This window comes from Heterodontus francisci, chromosome 36 (genome assembly GCF_036365525.1).
Source record: "Heterodontus francisci isolate sHetFra1 chromosome 36, sHetFra1.hap1, whole genome shotgun sequence".
In the NCBI taxonomy this organism is placed as follows: domain Eukaryota; kingdom Metazoa; phylum Chordata; class Chondrichthyes; order Heterodontiformes; family Heterodontidae; genus Heterodontus; species Heterodontus francisci.
The window spans coordinates 4,567,530-4,583,598 of NC_090406.1; the positions used below are offsets into that span (position 1 = coordinate 4,567,530).

The 16,069-nt window shown below is 48.5% G+C and overlaps 2 protein-coding genes across 2 annotated transcripts in view; one reads left to right on the forward strand and one right to left on the reverse strand.

The window, feature by feature from the left end:
* The window catches only part of tm6sf2b (transmembrane 6 superfamily member 2b), an 83,994-nt gene extending 80,216 nt beyond the window's left edge, over positions 1-3,778 (forward strand). The window contains exons 9-10 of the mRNA XM_068015999.1: positions 177-296; positions 2,582-3,778. Of these exons, the coding sequence (XP_067872100.1) occupies positions 177-296; positions 2,582-2,791 (330 nt within the window). The 3' untranslated portion in view covers positions 2,792-3,778. The remainder of the gene's footprint in view (positions 1-176; positions 297-2,581) is intronic.
* Positions 3,779-6,296: 2,518 nt separating this feature from the next.
* The window catches only part of LOC137351332 (uncharacterized), a 52,008-nt gene continuing 42,235 nt past the window's right edge, over positions 6,297-16,069 (reverse strand). Inside the window, exons 15-17 of the mRNA XM_068015769.1 lie at positions 15,088-15,259; positions 14,572-14,613; positions 6,297-9,041 (exon numbers count right to left, since the gene is read on the reverse strand). Coding sequence (XP_067871870.1) covers positions 8,934-9,041; positions 14,572-14,613; positions 15,088-15,259 — 322 coding nt within the window. The 3' untranslated portion in view covers positions 6,297-8,933. The remainder of the gene's footprint in view (positions 9,042-14,571; positions 14,614-15,087; positions 15,260-16,069) is intronic.

The following is a 16,069-nucleotide window of genomic DNA, read 5'->3' on the forward strand; positions in this document are numbered from 1 at the left end:
ACTCACTCTCTCTCACACACACTCACTCACAAAGACTCACACACATCTTCTTACGTACTCTCACGCTCACATTCACAACTTACACACTTGCACACTTGGTCAGAGTCTCTGACACTCGTCCCTGTTTGTTGGGAGTTTTCTTGAACTATGGATTGAAGTTGACTCCTCTTTTCCAGATGTTGGTTAACCTGTTCTACCTCCTTCCTTTCTTTGGCTTGGCGCTGTATGGCCTGATTGACCCCAGTTGTGTGTGGATGCCCGATCTGACCGTGGTGTTTGCAGGAGCCATAGCCCAGGTAAGTCATGGGTGTAGAGTTTCAAAGTCAGTGTCATTGGGAGGCTTTGTAACAGGATGAAATGCAGGGGCAGGTTCTACCTGCTTTGAAAGCCATGATAGAAAGACTCAGGCCCTGACTGTACTAAAATCAAAGGGGTGATTGAAAGTGTGACCAGCCATGTTTTTTTGAAGATATGTCCAATGAAATAAACAAACTTATTAGCGAGAGACAGCATGGTTTTGTGAAGGGGAGGTCGTGTCTCACTAATTTGATTGAGTTTTTTGAGGAAGTGACGAAGATGATTGATGAGGGAAGGGCAGTGGATGTTGTCTATATGGACTTTAGTAAAGCCTTTGACAAGGTCTCTCATGGCAGACTGGTGCAAAAGGTGAAGCCACATGGGATCAGAGGTGAGCTGGCAAGATGGATACAGAACTGGCTCGGTCATAGAAGACAGAGGGTAGCAGTGGAAGGGTGCTTTTCTGAATGGAGGGATGTGACTAGTGGTGTTCCGCAGGGATCAGTGCTGAGACCTTTGCTGTTTGTAGTATATATAAATGATTTGGAGGAAAATGTAGCTGGTCTGATGAGTAAGTTTGCGGACGACACAAAGGTTGGTGGAGTTGCGGATAATGATGAGGATTGTCAGAGGATACAGCAGGATATAGATCGGTTGGAGACTTGGGGGGAGAAATGGCAGATGGAGTTTAATCCGGACAAATGTGAGGTAATGCATTTTGGAAGGTCTAATGCAGGTGGGAGGTATACAGTAAATGGCAGAACCCTTAGGAGTATTGACAGGCAGAGAGATCTGGGCGTACAGGTCCACAGGTCACTGAAAGTGGCAACGCAGATGGATAAGGTAGTCAAGAAGGCATACGGCCTGCTTGCCTTCATCGGTCGGAGCATAGAGTATAAAAATTGGCAAGTCATGTTGCAGCTGTACAGAACCTTAGTTAGGCCACACTTAGAATATTGCGTGCAATTCTGGTCGCCACACTACCAGAAGGACGTGGAGGCTTTGGAGAGGGTACAGAGGAGGTTTACCAGGATGTTGCCTGGTCTGGAGGGCATTAGCTATGAGGAGAGGTTGGAAAAACTCAGATTGTTTTCACTGGAACGACGGAGGTGGAGGGGTGACATGATAGAGGTTTACAAAGTTATGAGTGGCATGGACAGAGTGGATAGTCAGAAGCTTTTTCCCAGGGTGGAAGAGTCAGTTACTAGGGGACATAGGGTTAAGGTGAGAGGGGCAAAGTTTAGAGGGGATGTGCGAGGCAAGTTCTTTACACAGAGGGTGGTGAGTGCTTGGAACTTGTTGCCGGGGGAGGTGGTGGAAGCAGGTACGATAGCGACGTTTAAGGGACATCTTGACAAATATATGAATGGGAAGGGAATAGAGGGATACGGTCCCCGGAAGTGCAGAAGGTGTTAGTTTCAGCAGGCATCAAGATCGGCACAGGCTTGGAGGGCCGAATGGCCTGTTCCTGTACTGTACTGTTCTTTGTTCTTTGAAAACAGACTCCTACGATAAAGTACTTACTTGTAAATGGCTGAACCAGACTGTTCACAGCCTTGGCTTCCTATTTAACTCTGAGCACAGCTTCCGACCCCGTAAACATCTGCATCAAGTCCACCTACTTCCACCTCAGTAACATTTCCCCTCTCCAGCTCTTTGTTACTTCTAGACTCAACTATTCCAGTGGTCTCCAGGCCAGCCTCCCACCTTGCACCCTGAATAAACCTGAGTTCATCCAAAACTCTGCTGCCTATATCCTAATTTGCACAAGTCCCGTTCACCCATCACTTCTGTGCTCGCTGACCTACATTAACTCCTGTCCGACAACACCTCGATTTTAAAATTCTCATCCATTTTTCAGATCCCTCCGTGGCCTCCCTATCTCTGTAATCCCCTCCAGCTCTTCTCTGTACTCCTCCAATTCTTACCTCGTGTGCATCCCCGATTTTAATCACTCCACCATTGGTGGCCGTGCCTTCAGCTGCCTGGGCCCTAAGCTCTGAAATTCCCTCCCTAAACCTCTCCGTCTCTCTACCTTTCTCCTCTCCTTTAAGACATTCCCTAAAATCTACCTGTTTGACCAAGCTTTGAGTCACCTGTCAGAATATCTCCTTATGTGGCTTGGAGTTAAGTTTTGTTTGTTATTGCTCCTGTGCAGCACCTTGGGATATTTGTTCAAGGTGCTATATAAATGCAAGTTGTTGTTTTGTGGGACTGGGGAAAGACCTCAAATAATTTTTATATTTTAATGCCTTTTAAAAACATTTTTTTGACTCATCCCCAGGCTCAGTTTTCCCACATTGGCGCATCTTTGCACCCACGCACTTCCTTCACGTACCGCGTCCCGGAGAACGCCCTATCATCCTTCCTGTACGCCAATGTCCTCTTTGCTGTTGGCGCTCAGCTCCTGGCGTTTCGCTGCGTCAATTACTCCAGCTTCTTTCTGAACAGCGTGCCCAGAAATAACGAGGAGATGGAGAAGAAAGTAAATTAAGGGCACAGGACAATTGGAGCAAAAGCTGAGAGGGACTTTGATCTGTTGGTGCTGTTCTAATGATTCAAATGATGTTAAAAGAAGTGTCAACCATGTGTCAGTGGGTAGCTCTGTTGCCTCTGAGTCATTAGATTGTGAGTCCAAGTCGCACTCCGGAGACTTGAGCACATAATCCAGGCTGACGTTCCCAGTGCAGTACTGAGGGAGTGCTGCACTGTCAGAGGTGCCGTTTTGCATGAGAACTTAAACTGAGGCCTTGTCTGCCCTTTCAGGTGGATGTAAAAGATCCTATGGCCACTATTTTGAAGAGTAGTAAGGGAATTCTCCCTGGTATCCTGACTAATAATAGTTCTTCAAGCAGCATCGCTAAAACAGCTTCTTAGATCACTATCACGTTGCTGAATGTGGAATCTTGGTGTTCAGAAACTGACTGTCACATTTCCTATATTACAACTGCGACCACACTTCAAAAAGTACTTCATTAGCTGTAAAGCACTTTGGGATGTCCCGTGGTCATACAAGGTGCTATATAAATGCAAATTAATTCATCTATACCCTCCACCCAGTTGTCTGTTCTGTTCTGTATAACTAATCAGCCAATCTGCTAGCACCCATTTTCCACTCCCTCCAAAGCTGAATTTCACTCAATGTCTCCTTTCTCCACTTGAACCCCCAACCCCACCCTTGCCTTTGTGAAGCACCTTGAGACATCTTGCTGTGTTAATGTCTGTATGGACATGTCACTTGTACTTTGATAAACCCGGATACATCCTTGCAGACTGGAATCTGGGAGGAGTTGATTTTGCATTAGAAGGGATTGGGGTAAACCTTAAAATTAGACCATTTGGGGGTAGGATTATCAACTGTTTGCACATATTCCTCGAGGAATCATCAGAAGTCTTCCAAATGCACTTCCTCACTTGCTCAAACAGCCTTTGTTTCCCACTCCAATATTTTTATAACTAATAAATGAATGAGTTCAAAGAACATTTAAACTGTTGAACTGTTTTTAGTGCCCCTATGCTTTTTGTCCAGGGTTACTTGCAGCAGGAAATAGGAGAATAATCTTGAATTCCTATAGATTCCAGACCAATCCTGGAGGAATGTTAGGAAGCAGTTCTTCACACAAAGGGGAGCGGAAATCTGGAACTCTCTTCCCTCAAAAAGCAGTTGAGGCTGGTGGTCAGTTGAAAAATATCAAAACAGAGATTGATAGATTTTTGTTGGGAACGGTTACTAAGGATTACGGAGTCGTTAAGATACAGATCAGCCATGATCTAATTGAATGGCAGTACAGGCTCGAGGGGCTGAATGGCCTCCTCCTGTTCCTGTGAATCCACTCTGTACTCGTGCTTCCTTTGAGCCGCATTGGTCTATGATTCTTGAGAAGTTTAAGGTTGTACTAGGACAAAGAACAGACACGATCCCAAAATATCAATCACTGTATCCAAGCTGTGGCTGGAGATCCCAAGGATTCCTGTTGCAGTCCATGGCATTGATCTCCTTGGTATTTAAAATGTTCCATTGTGTCACGGTCAGGTGTTGGCAAATCTCAGACAGCTGAGTGGTTGGGATATCACAGTGGGCTCAGTGTCCTTGAACTGGGGACAGGGGAGGAAGAACAAGTCATCCAGGGCTCCTACTGTTCGCCACTATCCAGCCACACCCCGTGGAAAATACAAAGAGCGGGGTCTGGAATAAGGCAGGTGAGGGGACCCCAGCAGTTCGGTTAAGAGATCCTGCTGATAGTCAATGATTGAGCTCACGTGCAGACAAGGCATTAGCGCTTTTCCCAACACCTGTGGTAGCCATATCCCAGCGAGATGGGGTTACCAACCATTCAGGATTGCCCTGGAGGTCTCCAGGAATTGAAGATTAATCTCCAGGACACTGCAGCCGCCAGGGAGAAAACTCATCAGGTCATTTAAAATATTGTACGTTTTGCTTTCTCTTTGAACATTTTTAATTAGTTATAAAAAATATTGGAGGTGGAGGAAAAGGCCATCAGTCATAGTCTTATCATCTTCCAATTGGCCATGGGATGGCAGGGTAGTGTAATGATGGCCATGTCAGATGACCAATGGTGGGGGAGGGGCAGTTAGAGACAGGAGGCCATATGATGAAACATGCAGGAATACGTCCAACCAGAGTTGCCAACCATACGGCAACAAGCAGCAGCTTTCAGAGAGTGAAGGAGAGATTTCTCAAAGGAATAACCATCTTACAGACTAGCCCAACAATTTCTCAAGCTTGTCTGTATTACAAATGTTTAATGGCTAAGTTTTCTCTGGGAGTCACCTTTTGCCTCTTCGTTATATACACATGATTGAAAAAACAGGTTTGTGTTCTTTTCAGGAAAGTTCTGTCTTAACGTTAATTTTGACATCTCCTGCTCTAGGTGATGAGATTGGGGTTTCTTGGTGTTTTAATTTATAAAGTAATAAACTGCAAAGTCCCTTTTTGTACTAAAATACTTGTCAGTTTTAGCACTTCAAAACCCAGCCAGCCAGAACAGGTTAAAGATCCTCGTGTCAAGTAGCCATGAATCGCAGCCCTCCCTCTGTACTGACCGATACTCCATCCACTTGCGCAGAGCAATTGAGATGCTGGGAGTCTCAGTGCTGACTGCTAGTTGTTGTCCATTTGCTTGCAGTCGACACAGTCGAGGAATTCTGTTGTCCCATATCTTCTGGTCTGCAGCACGGAACGATATCTCTTGTTAGAAGAACATGCAGGCATGTTGGTTCCACCATGGAACTAAATCAAGACTGTCACAAATCCATTTCATTGTTTAACCTTTATAAAACACTGGTTAGGCCTCAGCTGGAGTATTGTGTCCAACTCGGGGCACTGCACTTTAGGAAGGATGTCAAAGCCTCAGAGATGATGCAGAGGAGATTTCCTAGAACGGTACCAAAGATGAGGAACTTCAGTTATGTGGAGAGACTGGATAAGCTGGGATTGCTCTCCTTAGAGCAGAGAAGGTTAAGGGGAGATTTAATAATATTATGAGAGGGACTTTGAGTAAATAAGATGAAAATATTTCCACTGGCAGGTGGTGGGGGGGGGGCTCATTAACAATTCTTCAATCTGATTAGTTAAGGAGACACACAGTTGCTTGCCTTTTTCACACAGGTTCCAGTTCCCTGTAGTTGGTCGGTAACCAAAGAATAGATTTAAGATAATTGGCATAAGAACGAGGTGATGGAGACATTTTTTTATGCCACGATTTGAAAGCAGATTCAATAGTAAACTTTCAAAAAGGGAACTTGATAAATACTTAAAGAACAAAAATTTGCAGGGCTATGGAGAAAGGGCAAGTAGAATGGGGCTAATTGGATAGCTCTTTCAAAGAGCTAGCACAGGCATGATGGGCTGAATGGCCTCATGTGCTGTTATCATTCTGTGATTCTATGATGCGACTCAGTTTATGACCGGATAAACACACTTGGGTCAGTTGAAGGATAATGCTTGAGCTCTCCAACACAATAAGCCACAGTCACTGTTGCTTAGCAAGCTTAATATTAAAATATATTTCAGATACAATTCATTCAAAAATACAAAAGGCATTCAAAAAAGTTTCGTAATCAGAAGCAGATTAAAGCATAACTTCACAATAATTGGGAGTGGTTGCTGTACAAATAATGTGTAATAGGATAGTCAAAGCATTGCAACAAACCATCAGGCATCTCCTTCGAAAGCTCTTGGGCCCTGAAATCACACTGCAGGAATATTAGGAACTGAGTGTTAAAATAGTTTAACGTCTCTTGAGAATTGGGCCAAAATCTGCGATAGAAGTAAAGGTGAGGTATCTGGTTTCACCATTATTAAAGTGCAACCTCTCTATCCCTGGAAATTAACTTTTACAAGTGTGGAGTCTCATTTCTTCAGATTTTAATCATTGTTGGAGATTTCAAAAAAAATAAAGTTTTTTAAACCTTTTCTGTCTCTTAATCCCACCTTTTTGTATCTTTATTTTGCTTTCTATATCCAATTTTGACATCGAAGTAAATAATTAAACCAACACTTCCTGGGTCAGTCTCTGTACAGCTCATGAACGATTGTTCAATCTGATTGGTTAAGGAGACACACAGTTGCTTGCCTTTTTCACACAGGTCCCAGAACCCTGTAGAGGGCGCTGCACTGAAATGGCTCTCCAATTTTTAAGCACGTCAGTGCAAAACCCTACAGAGAGTCTGTAAGTAAGTATAAGTATAATGAATGGCTTGTACCAATCACTGGCCACCGACCAAACTCCAGCCCAAATTCGTGGAACTTTAGCGCCTCTGTGTATAGTTTAAATTCCTGTGCCCATTAATTCCCGTATATCTCAAGTCCCTGATACTAATTGATCTTGGTGTTCCGATTCAGGAATTATTCACCAACAAGACAGCCTAAGAACTGTCCTTTCCAAACCTCCAGACCAACAGAATTTATACAGAATAAAATAGTGAGTAAATATACAGGACTGCCTTTCCTAAGGTTCAAGACCTATTCTGGCTCGACGCTATTCCTTTAATCAATTAAACTTGTAATATTTTCTAAAATTATAGATTTCAATACTGATTGCAATGCAAGTAACAAAGAGCAAAAAAAAGGAAACACAATAAGAAATATTCAAAGTAAAAGTCCCATATCATTGGCAGTACATGAAGCCATGGTAAAGAGATTGGTGAAGCTATTCTGATTGCAAGGACTTGGGAGCAGCATCCAACACAGAAAATGATTGTCCTCCTGTACTGGTGAGGAACTGTCCTGTCCACAGTCCACAGTGTTTCACGTGTGTAATGGTCACCCAAGTACCACAGGAACTGATTGACTCTGCCCATGGATTGAATGCCCTGTATTGAACATTCATGCATTTTAATTATTAAATATTGGGAAAACTGAAGGCATTTTCTTTGGTCCCTGTCAAACTCTGTTCCCTCACCTCTAATTCCATCCCTCTTCCTGGCCACTCTCTCAGGCTGAACCAGACTGTTCACAGATTTCATGTCCTATTTAACCTTGAGCTAAACTACTGACCCCATATCCCACCCATTATCAAGGCCACCTATTTCCACTTCCATAACATTGCCTGCTTCCACTCCTCAGCTCATCTGCTGCTGAAACCCTCATTCCTGCCTCCTGTTACCTTCTGACACAACTCTTCCAATTCTCTCCTGACTGGCCTCCCATCCTCTCATGCAAAACCCATGCCCTAGCTCACACCAAGTCCTGATCCCCCATCACTGCTGTGCTTCCTGACATTCATTGACACTCAGTCCAGCAATGTCTCAAATTTAAAATGTCATCCTTGCATTCACATTCTTCCACGGCCTCACCCTCCCAGTCTTTATAACCACCTCCAGCTGTATACCACCCCCGCCCCCCCCCCCCCAGATCTCTGCACTGCTCCAGATATGGGCTTTTGAGCAGCCCTGATTCTAATGGCTCCACCATTGGTGGCTGTGCCTTCAGCTGCCTGGGCCCTAAGCTCTGGAATCCCCCCTAAACCACTCCACTTCCATCTCCTCCTTAAAAAAAACTCTTTAAAACCCATCCATAAGACCAAGCTTTTGGTCACCTCTCCTAATATCTCCTCATGTGGTCCAGTGTCAATCTATACCTGATAATGCTTCCGTGAAGCCACTTGGGACATTTTACTACTCAAAGGTGCTATACAAATGCAAGTTGTTATTGTGCGGAGCTGGGGAAAGATCTCAAATGATTTGCTATTTTAAAGCTTTTTAATTTTTCCCAAGTATTCAATGGTACGGATTGAATGCTGTGGATTGAATCCTTCGACGTTTTGCTCACCCATGTATCAACCTCCTGTTTACTGACCGACCAATGGATTGAATGATAAATCATCATCCTCGTGCATTCAGAGCAAATCTGTCGTGTAAACTGATGTAGGAATGCAGTTAGCACAAAGCAGCCTTCCCCTGCTCAGAGTTTGGTGTCAATTCACTCACTGTAGTCTGGGTGTAATGGTGAATGCTGTAATGTTCCAGTCCTAATTATGGCCCCACAGGTAGAGTTTCTGACTTGAGTTTGGAATCTTCACTAAAATCTGCAGGACATTTCCCAGTTTTCATGTTGTGGGTGGGGTGGGGAAAGTGGGAAAGATGGAAGAGACTAAAGGATGCTGCGTCCCCTCTTAAACATATTCTCGTTGACGGTCATACTCGCTGACCATCTGCTTAATGTGGGATAGTTTGCTCTTCAGTCGCTTGCTCTGCAGTCGTTTGCTCTGATACTCTGAGGTCTGAAAACAGCAGAAAAGACAACAAAATATCAGGAAAAACTAACTCAGCATTCAAATATGTTCTTTCCTTTTTAGCAGTTTACATTCCTCTATGGCACAGGCTTAATACTCATCAAGATGAGGTATGTCAGAGAATGGAGTATTTTCTATTTCTGGGACCTAGTGTCCCCATCAAACACTCCCAGGACAGGTACAGCACGGGGTCAGATAAGGTCGCCTCCAGTCAGGGCGCTCCCCCGCCGGCGGAGGGGAGCGCCTCGGCTGTCCGGGCAGCCAACTCCGGGTGGCGAGGAGGCTCGGGAGTGCGGAGCGATCTCGGCCGAGCTGACCCCCGCTCGGCCGGAACGGCTCATCGGACCCAGGCCCCGAAACCCTCCTCGGGAGCCGGTCCCGCACAACCCGAGCCGCCTCTCGGAAATGCCCTCCGTGCCATTCCAATCGGCGCGGAGGGGTTTCCTGTACGGGCTGCTCCTGCACACTCTCCACTTCCTCGCCCTCGTCAGCCGGCCGGACACGCCCTGGCGGTCCGCGTTGCCATCTGGCGGCGAGGGGAAACCCCGATGGAGGTCTCTCTACGCGGGAGTCTTCCCCCTTTACATCGGGGACCTGGGGTGGAGGGTGCTGCACAGAGCAGTCCCGTGCAATAGGCTTTTAAGTAGGTTCACGGACTCCCAGGCCACCTGTACTTTCTGCGGCCTGGACGAGTCCGTGTTCCACATTTATACGGAGTGTGCGAGGTTGCAGCCCCTATTTGAGTATCTGAAGGGGCTGCTCCTCAAATTCTGGCTGCACTTCAGTCCCACGCTCCTGATCTTTGGGCACCCGGTGCGGAGGGGCTCGGGCCGGGAGGAGGATCTCCTCGTCGGTCTGCTCCTGGGCCTGGCCAAGGTGGCAATTCACAGGTCCAGGTTGCGGGCCGTCGGGGGGTCCGTCCTCTCCGATTGCCTGCCCCTCTTCTGCGGTTACGTTCGCGCCCGGGTGTCCCTGGAAAAGGAGCATGCGGTGTCCGCCGGTACGCTTGAGGCCTTCCGCGACCGGTGGGCACCGCAGGGACTGGAGTGCATCGTCGACGCCGAGAATGGCATTTTAATTTGAGTTTTTTGTTTATTTATCTGTTTTAATAATGTTATTTTAAAACTGTAAATATGTATATAAAGGGGGCCTGAGGAATAAAGGCCCCCTCGATGTGAAAAATATAAAAGGGGCCTGGGGTATAAAGGTCACCTTGTAAAAAAAAAACGGGGGTTAGATACAGAGTAAAGCTCCCTCTACACTGTCCCCATCAAACAAAAAAAAAAAAAAAACGGGGTTAGATACAGAGTAAAGCTCCCTCTACACTGTCCCCATCAAACACTCCCAGGACAGGTACAGCACTGGGTTTGGCTGCTCTCTGATTTGGGAACCTGAGTGTTGAGAGCCTCAACGAGGTGCAGCTGAGAGTGCTGGTGGCAGTTGGAGGTTGCAGAGGTGGAGAGAGGAGCTGCACTGAGCAAGGGAAAAAAAAAAAAAAAAAAACGGGGTCAGATAAGGTCGCCTCCAGTCAGGGCGCTCCCCCGCCGGCGGAGGGGAGCGCCTCGGCTGTCCGGGCAGCCAACTCCGGGTGGCGAGGAGGCTCGGGAGTGCGGAGCGATCTCGGCCGAGCTGACCCCCGCTCGGCCGGAACGGCTCATCGGACCCAGGCCCCGAAACCCTCCTCGGGAGCCGGTCCCGCACAACCCGAGCCGCCTCTCGGAAATGCCCTCCGTGCCATTCCAATCGGCGCGGAGGGGTTTCCTGTACGGGCTGCTCCTGCACACTCTCCACTTCCTCGCCCTCGTCATCCGGCCGGACAAGCCCTGGCGGTCCGCGTTGCCATCTGGCGGCGAGGGGAAACCCCGATGGAGGTCTCTCTACGCGGGAGTCTTCCCCCTTTACATCGGGGACCTGGGGTGGAGGGTGCTGCACAGAGCAGTCCCGTGCAATAGGCTTTTAAGTAGGTTCACGGACTCCCAGGCCAGCTGTACTTTCTGCGGCCTGGACGAGTCCGTGTTCCACATTTATACGGAGTGTGCGAGGTTGCAGCCCCTATTTGAGTATCTGAAGGGGCTGCTCCTCAAATTCTGGCTGCACTTCAGTCCCATGCTTCTGATCTTTGGGCACCCGGTGCGGAGGGGCATGGGCCGGGAGGAGGATCTCCTCCAAGGTGGCAATTCACAGGTCCAGGCTGCGGGCCGTCGGGGGGTCCGTCCTCCCCGATTGCCTGCCCCTCTTCCGCGGTTATGTTCGCGCCCGGGAGTCCCTGGAGAAGGAGCATGCGGTGTCCGCCTGTACGCTTGAGGCCTTCCGCGACTGGTGGGCACCGCAAGGACTGGAGTGCATTGTCGACGCCGAGAATGGCATTTTAATTTGAGTTTTTTGTTTATTTATCTGTTTTTAATAAAGTTATTTTAAAATTATGTATATAAAGGGGCCCTGAGGAATAAAGGCCCCTCGTCATGAAAAATATAAAAGGGGCCTGGGGTATAAAGGCCACCTTAAAAAAAAAACGGGTGATTAGATACAGAGTAAAGCTCCCTCTACACTGAAAAAAAAATAACGGGGGTTAGATTAAAAAAAAAGAAAAAAAAATGGGGTTAGATACAGAGTAAAGCTCCCTCTGCACTGTCCCCATCAAATACTCCCAGGGCAGGTACAGCACAGGATTAGCTGGAGAGTTTGGAGCACTTCCTGTGTATAATTAGGTGAAACAACGACATCTGAGCAGGCTGTGGGAGCTGGAACTGGAGTGGAGAGTAGAGGGAGCAGAGTGGAGGGAGCAGAGTGGAGAGAGCAGAGTGGAGGGAGCAGAGTGGAGAGAGCAGAGTGGAGAGAGCAGAGTGGAGAGAGCAGAATGGAGAGAGCAGAGTGGAGAGAGCAGAGTGGAGGGAGCAGAGTGGAGAGAGCAGAGTGGAGGGAGCAGAGTGGAGAGAGCAGAGTGGAGAGAGCAGAGTGGAGGCAGCAGAGTGGAGGGAGCAGAGTGGAGAGAGCAGAGTGGAGGGAGCAGAGTGGAGAGAGCAGAGTGGAGAGAGCAGAGTGGAGAGAGCAGAGTGGAGGGAGCAGAGTGGAGAGAGCAGAGTGGAGGGAGCAGAGTGGAGAGAGCAGAGTGGAGAGAGCAGAGTGGAGGGAGCAGAGTGGAGAGAGCAGAGTGGAGAGAGCAGAGTGGAGGGAGCAGAGTGGAGGGAGAAGAGTGGAGAGAGCAGAGTGGAGAGAGCAGAGTGGAGGGAGCAGAGTGGAGAGAGCAGAGTGGAGGGAGCAGAGTGGAGAGAGCAGAGTGGAGGGAACAGAGTGGAGGGAGCAGAGTGGAGGGAGCAGAGTGGAGGGAGCAGAGTGGAGAGAGCAGAGTGGAGGGAGCAGAGTGGAGGCAGCAGAGTGGAGAGAGCAGAGTGGAGGGAGCAGAGTGGAGAGAGCAGATGGAGGGAGCAGAGTGGAGAGAGCAGAGTGGAGGGAGCAGAGTGGAGGGAGCAGAGTGGAGAGAGCAGAGTGGAGGGAGCAGAGTGGAGGGAGCAGAGTGGAGAGAGCAGAGTGGAGAGAGCAGAGTGGAGGGAGCAGAGTGGAGAGAGCAGAGTGGAGGGAGCAGAGTGGAGGGAGCAGAGTGGAGAGAGCAGAGTGGAGAGAGCAGAGTGGAGGGAGCAGAGTGGAGAGAGCAGAGTGGAGGGAGCAGAGTGGAGGGAGCAGAGTGGAGAGAGCAGAGTGGAGAGAGCAGAGTGGAGGGAGCAGAGTGGAGAGAGCAGAGTGGAGGGAGCAGAGTGGAGGGAGCAGAGTGGAGAGAGCAGAGTGGAGAGAGCAGAGTGGAGGGAGCAGAGTGGAGAGAGCAGAGTGGAGAGAGCAGAGTGGAGGGAGCAGAGTGGAGGGAGCAGAGTGGAGAGAGCAGAGTGGAGGGAGCAGAGTGGAGGCAGCAGAGTGGAGAGAGCAGAGTGGAGGGAGCAGAGTGGAGGGAGCAGAGTGGAGAGAGCAGAGTGGAGGGAGCAGAGTGGAGGGAGCAGAGTGGAGAGAGCAGAGTGGAGGGAGCAGAGTGGAGGGAGCAGAGTGGAGAGAGCAGAGTGGAGAGAGCAGAGTGGAGGGAGCAGAGTGGAGGGAGCAGAGTGGAGAGAGCAGAGTGGAGGGAGCAGAGTGGAGAGAGCAGAGTGGAGAGAGCAGAGTGGAGAGAGCAGAGTGGAGAGAGCAGAGTGGAGGGAGCAGAGTGGAGGGAGCTGCAACTTACAACTTCAACTGTGGAACTGTTTCTATTTTGTAAGAACAAAGAAGACCTACAAGTCATTTTGGAGAGGTGGGTGTTGGAATGCCAGAGAACTGTTTTTTGTTTGAACTGTTGGGGGAGGGAGGAGGTGCCGGAAGATCTAGGGGTGGGGCTGCCAAATTCTATAGGGAGCCCCTGTACTTGCTCTTGTGTTTATCTTCCATCCTGCAAAAAGGGGGCTCCCTCCCCACCCCAACTGCATGGCTCAAGATGGCTGGAGCTGCCTGGCTGAAGAAAGTCTTTATACAACAGTAGGAAAAGGAGAAAACCGGGTGGTTCCAGCCGACCCGGGCGAAGAACCCTCCCCTGACTGGAAGATTGGTCTTTGGACTCTGCAGCAAGGTGCTTCAAACACCGATTGTAGAGCAACATCCTCGCAGCTTTTCTCTCCATTCCACCACTTGGCCATCTATCCTCTCCACTCCTCTCCTTTTCCTTTCCACCCCTATCCTCCTCTACCCCCGCCACCCCCCTCCCCCAACTTATTGCTTAAGTTTTTAAATCCCCAGGGCAGGACGTGCTGACCATGGAGTTCCTCAGGGTGTTCTGGGAAGTCCTGGGGGGCGATTACGCGTGGGTCCCTGGGGGAAAGCCTGGAGACCGGGGAGATGCCCCTCTTGTGGCGCAGGGTGGTCATCGTCCTGCTGCCGAAGAGGGGCGATCTCCGCTTGCTTAAGAACTGGTGTCTGGTCTCCCTCCTCAGCACGGATTATAAGATTTTTGCCCGGGCTATCTCTACCCGCCTGGGCTCCGTGCTGGCCCACATGATCCACCCCGACCAATCCTACACGGTCCCGGACCTGATCCATCTTTCCCACAGGACTGGTCTGTCGGTTGCCTTTGCCTCAATCAGGAGAAGGCGTTCGACAGGGTGGAACAGTGGCACTGGGACCTTTTATTCCCACCTAAGATGGCAGACAGGGTCTCAGTTTAATATCTCATCCTAAAGATCATGCCTTTGTTAGTGCAGCACTCCCTCAGTACTGCAGCAGGAGTGTTAGCCTAGATTATGTGCTGAAATCTCTGGGGTGGGATTTGAACCCACAACCTTCCAGAGTCAGAAGTGAGAGTGTTGCCCACTGAACCAAGCAGCCCAGTTAACTCAGTATAAACCTGTTATCGAACCTAAGGCCTTCCTGATGTGCAGGGTTCAGTATCACATCGAGCCATGCACTGGGGAAATTGTTTATTGGGACTATTACAGGCTGTAGCATATTGCAGACTGATTGATCAACAGACAATGAGTTGAATGGGATTTATGAGAGACTTTCTCACCTTTTTGAAGTCCTTTAATCTGTTGTATTCCTCAGCAACGCCCTGAAACAAAGCAAAATAAGCACTAAAACATACCGGCAAACGTATGATTAGAAAGCCATGTATGATAATGCAGTGATTATGTTACTGAACTAGTGATCCAGAGACCTGGATATGGGGAGAAAGTGGCGAGGTGGGGAATATGGCAAGGAGGTCACCATTAATCTTCAAATATCTCAGGTGCTGACATGAACAGATCTCCGTGACCTGATTTAGGAGTTATCCCCCAACAAGGCGACACCAAGATTGTTCCCTTTCCAAACCTTCAATCCCACAAAACTCAAAACAATGACAAAGCAAGAAGAAAGAAATAGGAGTATAACTTGCACTGAGTGACTGGGGAATTTGGGCTGGATTGCTGGAACACACTAGTGTTGAATAAGATACTCCAGAGTTAAAGCACTTCGACTGGGGCTCTCCCTCCATCGCCTTGCACTGGAAACGGGGGAGTGGGAGTGGGAGGGGAAGTGTCCATACCTGATAGGTGGGGTTGTCCTCAGTCAAGACGTCTAGCCGCTTGCTCAGGTAGTTAATCTGGTTGTTGATTTCATCCATATCAGCACAAAGCTGTTTATATTCGTGATGCTCAGCATCAAATTCCCGCTTGTATTCCTGCCTTTTGGGGTCAGAGGTTATGGGAGGGTACAAGCTGATAAGACAAGATGATACAGGGTTAGAACATGACCCATTCGCATGCTGCTGACCGCGCCCCCTCGCCCCTCCCCCCATTATCACCCAGCATCGTTAACACGTACAGGACAAAGATGAAGCAAGGAAGGGGCAAGGCTTAACATTGCCTGGCCCCAGTGGAGTGCTGCACTGCCAGAGGTGCCATCTTTCAGATGAGACATTAAACCAAGGCCCCGTCTGCCCCCTCAGGTGGATGTAAAAGATCTCACGGCCACTGTTCGAAATTGGAGGCAGGAGGTACAACCTCCAGGAATATGTCCACTCAGAGCAGGCACCTCGACCCTGGATGGGTAATTGATGCTATTTATAAGGGTAAGAGCCCTCAAAGTGGAAAAAAATGAGACTGACTACATGGATAAAAACCTCCTACATGCTAAAGAAAGAACTTGCATTTATATAGCACCTTTCATGGTCTCAGGACATCTCAAAGCACCACAGCCAATGAAGTACTTTTGAAATGCAATCACTGTTGTAATATTGGAAACACAACAGACAATTTACACACAGCAAGATCCCACAAACGGCAATGTGAAAATTCACCAGATCATCTGTTTTAGTGATGTTGATTGAGGGATAAATATTGGTCAGGACACGGGAAGAACTCCACGGCTCTTCTTTGCAATAGTGACCATGGGATTTTTTAAAATATTCATTCATGGGATGTGGACATTGCTACATTTATTGCCCATCCCTAATTGCCCTTGAGAAGGTGGTGGGGAGCTGCCTTCTTGAACCGCTACAGTCCATGTGAGGTAGGTACACCCACAGT